Consider the following 11182-nt stretch of genomic DNA (forward strand, 5'->3'; position numbering starts at 1 on the left):
TGGCCCTTAATAGTATAAATTGATAAACCTGAAGATGATGTCATGAAACATCGAAACATGTCGTTCATAAAAAAAAAGCTCTGAATAATGTAATATCGTATTACGATAAAAGAGCGCCATAAATACAACATAATACAATTTATACTGTAAATGTTATAATATTTTAACAACATTATTTTAAATAAGTTTGTGTATAGACTGGAAAAATAAATATATATACTGGCCCTTAAACTCAGAAAACAATTTCTATTGAATATTACAGTTTCAATTATCAAAGGACAGTAGTAGTTACGTTTATATGCCAATATGTGGCAGGAGAATTTTTCATTCACATTTGAACACCAAGTTTGATAGAAGCAGTAACTGGTATTTTGGAGCGAGTTTTATTTTCGCAGAATGAAAAAAGATAAAGAGAACGTTGACTTTGTGATGTTATTCTTTCATTTTATATTATTTAAAGGAATGGTTTCAATTGCATGTTAAGTCGGTCATCAGGTTGCAGACAGGTGCTACTGTTGGATACTCGTAGGGAAAAGTCAAGACATTGATAACATACCATTATTTGAAACATTTAAAATATTATTAATATTTCTAATGAAATTTAAGAGCGCATTATTTATGATTTATCGCAGTGTGATTAGCTTTGCATCTAACAAATGAACATCAAAGGCAATGGGATATGCAGTTAGCAAAGAGCGCATTTAGAATTTATAATAACGCAGTTCAAACTACAAACCATATGAAAGTGTTGGAATGTGGGGCACACAACGTTTGTGCGACGAACAGTAGCCCGTATAATACGTTACTGGTAGAGAGTTGTACACTCGCTTGGAAGAATTGACGTAACGTATGAATTTATTATAAGACGACACAAGACAGTCTGTGTGACGAAGTCTTCCTGAACGGACGTCTAGGCAACTCGAAGACATGTTCCGATTTATCTCGATTCGAGTGGCTTTGATACTGACCGTCTCGATATCTTCCAGTCTGGGCGCTGTTACTCCCCAGGTAAGAGCATGACAATTATATATTCTCGTCTTCACAGAGAGCACAGAATGAATGTTTATCTCGTATAAGAGAAATTAATGAAGAACATGGAGATGACAGTTGGTAGAAGTTTACCGACGTTTCGGAGACGCAATAAATATGGTGCAACATTCTGGAAGACAGCCATCTTCATATTCGACACAGTGAGAACCTTAAACCCCACAGACCCAATATCTGATCGATGTAAGTTACAGCGTTTTCTAGCTACAAATGGCGGGGATGAACTTCTAATTAAGTAATTTAAGTAATTGGATTTCATTTATTTTATACTTTGTATAATATGAAAAATCACTTCGTTTCCTGACAGCTGTTAATTAACTGCTGCTATTTACTGTCTAGCAGGGAAGGTGTCAGTCGCCCGCCATAGCACCCCAAAGGATCGAGAAAGTAATTGCAGATTGCCAGGACGAAATAAAACTCGCTATTCTTCAAGGCAAGTATTCGACAAAAATAATGGCTCTATATTTTATATATTTTTAGTATTTTTGCTTCACAAACATGTGCGACGCTGAGGGACCTGTTAGTATGGCCGTTGTCTGTGGAAAAGTCTTTGAAAAGACAACAGTGGAAGAGCGTACTCGAATGGAGTACACGCATTTTACATACTCGTTTATTCTGCTTTTCTGTCGAATTAACCTGTTTTTTTGTCTGAAATTGGTCTCTATCTAGGGAAGAACGTAGAAAGAGGAAGTAACAGGAGAGTAACAGAACTTAAGACATGCAGCATGCATGATGGAGATGAAAACAATACATAACTTTGATTGACTAATTTCATACTGAATGAACAAATAATGCACAAACGAATAAAAATGCGTGTAAATATGTATACACAAGTTTATCATCCAAGACACTGTAATTTATTGACTTTGGGTTCTTTGACGACAATGTTACAGCTGTGTGATTGCAGTATCAAATGTAATGAGAATAGCCTATTGATTCTATGTTTATTTAACCGTGAGTATCGGTGATTTATGAATTGGAAGGACCTGATCATCAGACCTAATGTTGACATGCACTAAATGCGGCTAATTTCGACACTGATATATAGGCCTATTTCAAAATACAAAAAAATTCTTGGTCTGGGAAAAAGAGACCAAAGTGTACACTGGAGAATAGAACTACCATTGAAAATAATCTTTTAAAAAAATGGGGTTGAGGAATGGGCTAGATACAATTGGCCTATAACAGGATCTAATGTGAGATGATAATGTTGCGTCATATTGTGATGATTATAATTGTTTAATTTTAACCGTCTAATCACAATAAAATATTTTATTAAATATTAAAATATTATTACTACAATTACATTTAATATTTAAAATATTTAATATTAAATATTTTAAATATTAAATGTTAATATTTAATATTAAATATTTTAAATATTAAATGTTAATTGTAGTAATAATATTTTAATATTTAATAAAATATTTTATTGTGATTAGACGGTTAAAATTAAACAATTAGGATCTAATGTGTAAACACTTTGATGAATCTTCGGAATCCATAAAGGCGGAAAATGTTTTGGCCAGCTTAATAATCTTCAGCCTTATCAAGATCCCGTACCATGTGTTCATGTACATTAAACAATCTGTTCGTCTGCAGAAGCGCTGGTTGACTTGGAAGCGTCTACTGCCGTGCTGACGTCGAGAACAAAGCGTCAGACATTCTCTGAAGATGAGCGGAGGATTGCTGGGGTAAGCTGTTGTCTATCAGAGCTACAGAAGTGGGGAACCTCAAAAATTACTTTTATCAAATGGGAAGTTACGATCAGTAAATTAAGAAATTACATCTCACTGTTCGAAGAGAGGTTACAATTTTAGTTAATTTTTATGCATTAATCGCACTAAATTTTAAACAACCAACAAATAAGTGTCTATATTCCAAGTTTGCCGCCACGGTGGTCTAGCGGTTAGAACGCTGGCCTTGTAATCCTGGGGGTCTCGGGTTCGATTCCCGGAGGTGCCCGAATTTATAACTTGTGTTGGGCAAGGCCGTGGTCTAGGCAACACGGAGTTTTCCTCCGGGGGCTTCCCCGGATTCTCCGTGGCATCCCAACACACACAGAAGAAGGCAATGGCAAACCACTTCTGGATCATCTGCCAAGAACGTATATGAACAGGTCCCAGTCCGAGAAAAGGATGGAAGGATCCTGTTCATATGGACCTGTCGTCAGACAGAACACTAAATAATAATATTCCAAGTTTATGCACGTTTCTGAGGACACGAAAAGCAGTTTCAGCAAATCTTTCCATCTGGATCCAAAGTTATTTGCGAACACAGAGGGACACACGAACAAGATACCGAAAGTATCCGTCTTGTTATGAAATACGGAAAGCTGACAGTAAAGGCTCTTATTAACTTTTCTTAAACTCTCCAGACAAATGGATAGGGTGATTGACAAGTAAATAGGCCACATGACGTGTCCATTTGATGTAATTTTTGTAAAGAACATAGGCATAACTTCAACATTTTCTTCAGCTAACTCAAGAAACGATCTCTTTTATAATATGTTTCAAAACCTTTCCTCAGAACATTAAATCCACTCAGTAGGTTAATTATATTATGTTACGTGTTACGTCAATACATTGTGTAAGTCTTGCGTGACAACAAAATAAGAAGGCAAAAACTAAGCCTGCGGGTTTATGCAGATGTGACTGAGCAGTATGAATGACATCATATGAAGAACGCACTGATTATTTGCTTGTTCCTATTTATATGAGTATATTTATTAAAGTTCTTTCCTTATTTTCAGAATATTTAAAAGAACAAAGACAAGTTGTTACACAAACAATAACGTATTTTGATTGTGAATATATTAAATTAAGCCATTTATTGCATATATTCAGTGATTCTCCAGAATGTAAGAACCAAAATGTAAAAAAATGTGATTCCCAAAAAAAAAAAACTAAGTTCACCTGAAAACTTTCAGTTCATCGAAATATTTTCAGTTTCGGAGATAAAACATATTGGCAGAAATACAGGTTGATATGCTTTCACTTCGAGCAGTTTGCGCAAATAATGCATATTAAATGTTCGATTACCCAGATGTTTATGTTTTATTTAATAGCTGAAACTTATCTCGTGAAGGCCAATATTTAGTAGCGATTAGTGTCTGTGACAACTGATGTACGAATATTTCTGTTACAGTGCCTTCTCCAGTGTGTCTACAAGAAAGTGAGAGCGGTAAGTACACAGTTTCTAGTGAAAGTACAAATACGGACGTGCTGTTCCCTAATAGCGCGTCAATTAGTGTCACGTTAAAGAAGGCTAGTTTAAAGGCACTTACAAGTGTTATAGCAAGGACAGAAATTGTGTAAATTTGCTTTTACAAACACTGACTGGTGTGCCTGAAGTCTGAAGATTACATGTAATATCTTCCTCTCCAGTAGCAGAAACAGGAAGTTCAATACCGCTTATACCAAAGTCTGAGATTTGAGAAGTAAGCATTGTGAGCTAAACCCTTAAAGTGAGGCAAAGACATCGGAGAGAAAGAGCTCAGTTGGGGTACCCTCGGGTGGAATTCTGTTGGGGGGCTCTCGGAATGCAAACCGCTGCAAGCGCCTTGGGGACGCAGTTGTCTTGTACCTAAGGGGCGTCTGAAACCGCAACAGACACATAAACGGGCTCACATTGCGAAGATAGCTGTATTCGAGGTTACGCGCACTGTAGTCTGGTTAAAGTTTACCTGGTGAACTACCAGACTAAATGGCGCTACAACCCAGAAGACAACCATCTGTATACTCGTTGCCGTGAAAACCTCAAAACTAAGGGACCATAATGTGTTCTTAGCTCACGTCGAAGCGTAAAGAACATCTAATAATGAATTGAAAATGAATCTGAAGGAAGCGATGGTAGCCTAATTTAAAGTAACATCCCATGATTTGCCTCGAGGAATTAAGGAAAACCATGAGAAACCTCAATGAGGATATCGGGTTTAGGGACCGAGATTTGAATCCTCGACCTCCCTAAAACAGTGCTAACCATTCAGCTGAGATGATCGATGGAATACAAGTACAGTTCTATACTTTATATGTGTCAGATGTCATCTAAATGCTTAGTGCATGTTTAGATGTCATGATTTTGTGTAGAAGGACGATAAAAGTAAGTGAAGTTCTGAAACTACAAAATGTCTCTTCACGCCGTACACGGAGTGGTCGAGGATAAGAGATCAGAAAGTATATGCATGTGAATTAGAAACTGGCGTCTCCATTTTCACTGCGTCACCTCAATTGTAAGAACAAGAATGACACTGCTGTCTTTTAAATATGATAATTTCACTCCTTTTTTGAAAGATACTATGAGAGTGTAGTTTCAAAGCTCTTACCTAGTCAGTAGAGTGAAAGTGGTTAATTTTCGATGGAAAAAGGCGTTTTAAAATTCAAGCCACGTATTTTCTTACCGTCCACTTTACTTACACCACTAATTTTCTCCTTTGCCGATTCAATGACCGGTTCAAAAACAGTGGCTTTTCCGACAACCATTAACCTGTTTCACAGTACACAAATATAATAAGCATAGAGTAAACACAAGAATAAACAGTGGAACTTGAGCTAAATAAAACATTAATGTACTGATAAATATAATATTAAATATAAGGTACACATAATGATAATGATTATATATAATATTTACAAAGGTACAGAAATATAAGAGGTAATAAAAAACTTATAAAATCAAGATAATGGTAAAGATATTGAATATAGTAAAGATACAATTAAAATAATTAAAATAGTAAAGAATAAGGTTTGACGTAAATGATAAAGGAAACGCATCCCAACCGAGCCTAACGTAACGTCAACATAAAATATACTAACCTAACCTAACCTAATCTAACCTAACCTAACCTAACCCAAACCTCAGCCCCTGGCGTGGTTATTCGCTATTCTGATTGAGGTTTTTGTGTTTTTTCTGTCACTCGAAGCATATTTTATGATTCGCCTCCAAAAAATTATTTGCAGATGATAGAACATCCTTAAATAACGAATAAAATGAAATAACCATTATCAGTAATTGGAAATCGGTACATATCATTAAATAATAAAGCGATAGCAACTGCTCCAGTGCAAGTCTTCTGACTTACAGTTCACAGTCATTCCGTTTCTTATTCAACGATATTTAACCCGTGCAGTTAATTAAATACTCTATCTATTTGTAGCATAAGTGGAACAAATTTGTACCAAGTGTCGGGATATGTTTTTCTATCCAAAGGTTGATGCATCCGGCTTTCCGACTAGAGAAGGTTTAGTTCGCCTCTACGCCGAGGGAGTGCAGGAGCGTGGCTATTACCTTGCGACAGCGGAAGCGAGTGAACAATGTCTACATAAGGCACTCCAGAGTCGACTCCGATTGCAGCCCAGTAAGAAAAATACCATAAGTATCACAGCTAATATCAACATAATTATTGCACAGTTGCAATCGGTTATACCAAAATGGGGGGGGGGGGGGTTGTGGAACTTTTAAGGCGAGAAGGCTATCAGCACCATGAAAAGGAAGGATCTGACATTTTTGCGGTAATTGTTTTTGTAGAGTACAAATTTTTCGTTAAGACGGACTACTTTTTATGACTGATCACAGAAATTCCTAAAAAGTATTTTGCATTTTATTGACCGTAAAATTACAAACATAACAATACTTGTAAGATTTGAGGTTCTCACAGCGGTGAGTATGAAGATTTCCGTATTCTGGGTTGTTGCGCTGTGTAGTCTGGTCGATGTTAACCAACGTTTCAGAGGTCATACTGCCTCCGTCATCAGGGCCCTGATGACGGAGGCAGTATGACCTCCGAAACGTCGGTAAACATCGACCAGACTACACAGCGCAACAACCCAGAAGACAGAAATCTTCATACTCATCGCCCTGATGACGGAGGCAGTATGACCTCCGAAACGTCGGTAAACATCGACCAGACTACACAGCGTAACAACCCAGAAGACAGAAATCTTCATACTCATCGCCCTGATGACGGAGGCAGTATGACCTCCGAAACGTCGGTAAACATCGACCAGACTACACAGCGCAACAACCCAGAAGACAGAAATCTTCATACTCATCGCCCTGATGACGGAGGCAGTATGACCTCCGAAACGTCGGTAAACATCGACCAGACTACACAGCGTAACAACCCAGAAGACAGAAATCTTCATACTCTGATGACGGAGGCAGTATGACCTCCGAAACGTCGGTAAACATCGACCAGACTACACAGCGCAACAACCCAGAAGACAGAAATCTTCATACTCATCGCCCTGATGATGGAGGCAGTATGACCTCTGAAACGTTGGTAAACATCGACCAGACTACACAGCGCAACAACCCAGAAGACAGAAATCTTCATACTCATCGCCCTGATGATGGAGGCAGTATGACCTCTGAAACGTTGGTAAACATCGACCAGACTACACAGCGTAACAACCCAGAAGACAGAAATCTTCATACTCTGATGACGGAGGCAGTATGACCTCCGAAACGTCGGTAAACATCGACCAGACTACACAGCGCAACAACCCAGAAGACAGAAATCTTCATACTCATCGCCCTGATGATGGAGGCAGTATGACCTCTGAAACGTTGGTAAACATCGACCAGACTACACAGCGCAACAACCCAGAAGACAGAAATCTTCATACTCATCGCCCTGATGATGGAGGCAGTATGACCTCTGAAACGTTGGTAAACATCTACCAGACTACACAGCGTAACAACCCAGAAGACAGAAATCTTCATACTCTGATGACGGAGGCAGTATGACCTCCGAAACGTCGGTAAACATCGACCAGACTACACAGCGCAACAACCCAGAAGACAGAAATCTTCATAACTAACTAACTAACTAACTAGATGGCTTACCGAACCCGAAGGTTCATCACCGAATTAACCAAAGCCCTCCACCGGACCCTGTCCTGGGCCAACAAAATCCAGTTTCCTTCAACTCCTATCTCGGATAGATCCCGCCTGAGATTATCCTCCCATCTACGTCTAGGTCTCCCCAGCGGTCTCTTCCCTTCAGGTTTCCCAACCAGTACCCGGTGCACACCTCTTGTCCCATCCATGCGCGCTACATGTCCCGCCCATCTCACTCTTCTCGACTTAATCACCCTCACAATACTGGGGGAGCAGTACAGATTTTTAAGCTCGTCATTGTGCAGTTTTCTCCACGCCCCATCGTCTTCCCTCTTAGGCCCAAATATCCTCCTCAACACCCGATTCTCAAACACCTGCAATCTGTGTTCCTCCCTCTGAGTGAGAGACCATGTTTCGCACCCATACAAAACAACAGGCAAGATTATTGTTTTGTATACTTTAATTTTCAGGTTCTTAGAAATCAGACGGGAAGACAAAATATTTTGGACTGAGAAGTAGCAAGCATTTCCGGAATTTAGTCTCCTCCTAACTTCCTCACAAGTATCATAAATCTTCATAACAATACTTAATAGAATTTTGTTTTCACGGCAGTGAGTCCGAAGATGACTGCCTTCTGCGTTGTAGACTGGTAAAAGTTTACCAACATTTCAGGGTCCTTGCCGTCTCCATCATTAGACCGATCACTTGATGATGGAGGCAGCAACGACCTCTGAAGCGTTGGTAAACGTCTATCAGAATTTACGGCGCAACAACCTAGCCATCTTCTGGCAATACTTTCTGATTTTTAAATCGAATCTCAAGCCTTAATGATCATGCACCAACTTCTTTTCAGGTGGAAAACAATCGTGTGATTTGGCCTACGACTTATTTGAATGTATCAGCAACAAACTTTCGGAGGTAAGTTGTTATATCCTTAATAAAATAGGAGGAGAACATACCCGAATGAGTTTCTCATCTCATTTTACGCCAATAACCTCCACTCAACTCCAACTAACAAATATATCAAATCAGCAAATTAAATACAGCAGTCTGCTTAATTAATATTAGAATAATTTTGCGAATAGATTGTACTTTAAAATACAGAGTGCCACATTTTCATTGGTACCTATAAATAATATTACATTAATGATTAAAATAAAATATTTTACTGTGTTTATAAAAATGTGACTCGAAGACGACAATTTTTATTTGTTTGTAATAAACTAAACGACGCTGACAATAGTTCAGATTATATCGCACTGAATTATGGAGTGATTATAATGACTAATGACTTGGAATTTGCTTGGACGGACTGATGAAAATTACAGAAACCTCAGTGTGTGATCTGACGTTCTGGCGGCGGTGAAGATGATGATGGTGATGATTTGGGTTGTGATGCCTTGTGAACTGGTAAGTAGGTACCAACTTTTCGGAGAAATACACTCTCCATCTTTAGGGCTGACGGTGGATAAGAATTTTTCCGAAACGCTGGTACCTACCTAACAGTGTACATGCAGACGCAAACTACAAGGATAATATCATCACGTAAACCTCAAGGTAGTAGCCCGAAACAGATCTCAGAGCCGAGATCGAAGATTAATTATAGTATAGAAATTCTATGATAAAAATCAGTCAGCTATAAATAACAGTAAAAGAACAAAAATTAAAGTCTGTAATAAATAATATTCTGTTTTAAATTTCAGTACTGTAGCGGCTTTGACTAACTGGGTTAATTTCCTGGCTGTAATCAACATTTACGGACGTGAAGGAAACTCAATGACCACCAGAATTCATCCGTCACGTTACGTTAGCGTAGACAGTTGACATAACAGCTAAGCATCGGGAAGAGACATGTCTCCTGCTTTATTAAATTTACATTCTAACAAGATATACAGAAAAGTCTTACTCTCCTTCGGACGGCGGTATCTCAGAAGCCAACTCCTTTACGGCTGGACATTCTAGGCTTGTTGCGACGCCTGACATATCATCGCTGTCATCCGTTTAAGTCAACTAATTTATTCAGGGTTTTTTCTCAATTTTGTATAACTTGCACAATAAAATCCGATATTTGTATGTTCCTTTCTTTCTCTATTGTCTCATCGAAGGTTTGCACACAACGGATCGCAAAAGAAGAGTACCAGGAAAACAATGGATACCATTTCGCGAGTACGTGATGCAGTGTAGTAGATTTTAAGGGTCTCACGGCGGTGAGTACGAAGATGGCTGTCTTCTGGGTTGTTGCGCCGTGTAGTCTGGTAGGACCTCTAAAACTTCGGCAAACTTCTAACAGACTACACGGCACTACAATGCGGAAGACATCCACCTTCATGATGCAGTGTCTTTGGAATTTCTTTCAATATCGCATCACGTGATCAAGCTCGGGATTTCCTTATGTTGGATTTTTATTCCCTTTAATAATAGACTTATGAATTTTTGGCGAAATATTTAGTCATGATGCACTAACAGAAAATTATCATAAATTTGAAAATTTTGCTGTAGTTACAATAATTCATGGAAAAACTTGTTTAAACGATCCTTCTCACCTAACAGACAAGCCTCTCGGAGGAAAATCGCTTTTTTAGTAATTCCTTATTTTTCCTTACTGATATCAACTGACGTTCGTCCTCAAATGGATGAACAAAACTATCGGTAATTACCGTCAGGTTGTGTCCTTCCGCGTGTGTAAGGAAATAATTACAGGCAATGAATCAAGAGAGAGAATAATCAGCAGGAAGTGTAATGTACTTCCTGAGTGTGCCGACCACGTGTGTAACCATGTTTAGTCCCCAGTGATTGCTTCGCCCTTTTCATTTACCTACGAATTAACATAAAAACTCAGTTTTAATCTTAAAAGGAGCTCTTTCTACGTTTCAAGGATCTGTCCGTTTTTCACGAAATTTTGTATAGACGTCAGTACCATTTAATTTTCTGAATCGCCAATAACAAAATGGGGACCTGCGAACACATACGTATCTTAGAAAACGACTAAACTTTTGTAAATATCGTTTTTACAGACTGTAAAACAATTAATTGCGGTTGAATGAACTCTATAGTATTTAGTTTTAAGATTAATGGCGTTAATTAATAAACCACCAGAGCTCATACATACGCCTACAAATTCTGTATGAACTGGTATTTGTAAGCCAACAACTGAAGTCCTGAACGCGACAGAGGACCAACTCACAGATTATTATAACTTAGAGAAACAGAAAAACGCTAAACTTAGTTGCTCAAATTTCACTTTGTAACATTCTGAAAGATATAATTCACAAGATACGAAACATGAGTCTTAGCC

The 11182-nt window shown here is 38.3% G+C and overlaps 1 protein-coding gene across 2 annotated transcripts; it reads left to right on the top strand.

Moving 5' to 3' along the window:
- The first annotated feature begins 786 nt into the window (after positions 1–786).
- Positions 787–9960, top strand: Obp73a (Odorant-binding protein 73a). 2 transcript variants are annotated; one of them, XM_022076475.2, is made up of 7 exons: positions 787–1008; positions 1390–1480; positions 2650–2741; positions 4195–4230; positions 6256–6403; positions 8741–8805; positions 9591–9960. In XM_022076475.2, the coding sequence occupies exons 1-7, from the start codon at positions 928–930 to the stop codon at positions 9609–9611; spliced, it is 534 nt and encodes a 177-aa protein (XP_021932167.1). In that variant the 5' UTR covers positions 787–927; the 3' UTR covers positions 9612–9960. The 2 variants fall into 2 exon arrangements, with proteins under 2 accessions (XP_021932167.1, XP_021932166.1); XM_022076474.2 differs by having other exon boundaries at positions 797–1008; positions 1387–1480.
- Positions 9961–11182: the final 1222 nt, after the last annotated feature.

The sequence above is a fragment of the Zootermopsis nevadensis genome, unplaced genomic scaffold (assembly GCF_977971745.1).
Source record: "Zootermopsis nevadensis isolate Lab colony 2312 unplaced genomic scaffold, Znev_1.0 Znev_ptg000010l, whole genome shotgun sequence".
NCBI classification, from domain to species: Eukaryota; Metazoa; Arthropoda; class Insecta; order Blattodea; family Termopsidae; genus Zootermopsis; species Zootermopsis nevadensis.

Bases quoted from the DNA above. Each gene is read 5' to 3' on its own strand.
- Obp73a (XM_022076474.2), top strand. From the start codon at position 928: ATGTTCCGATTTATCTCGATTCGAGTGGCTTTGATACTGACCGTCTCG. The intron at 4,231-6,255 runs GTAAGTACACAG...TTCTATCCAAAG, and splicing joins TCTACAAGAAAGTGAGAGCG to GTTGATGCATCCGGCTTTCC. The intron at 8,806-9,590 runs GTAAGTTGTTAT...TTTAAATTTCAG, and splicing joins TCAGCAACAAACTTTCGGAG to TACTGTAGCGGCTTTGACTA.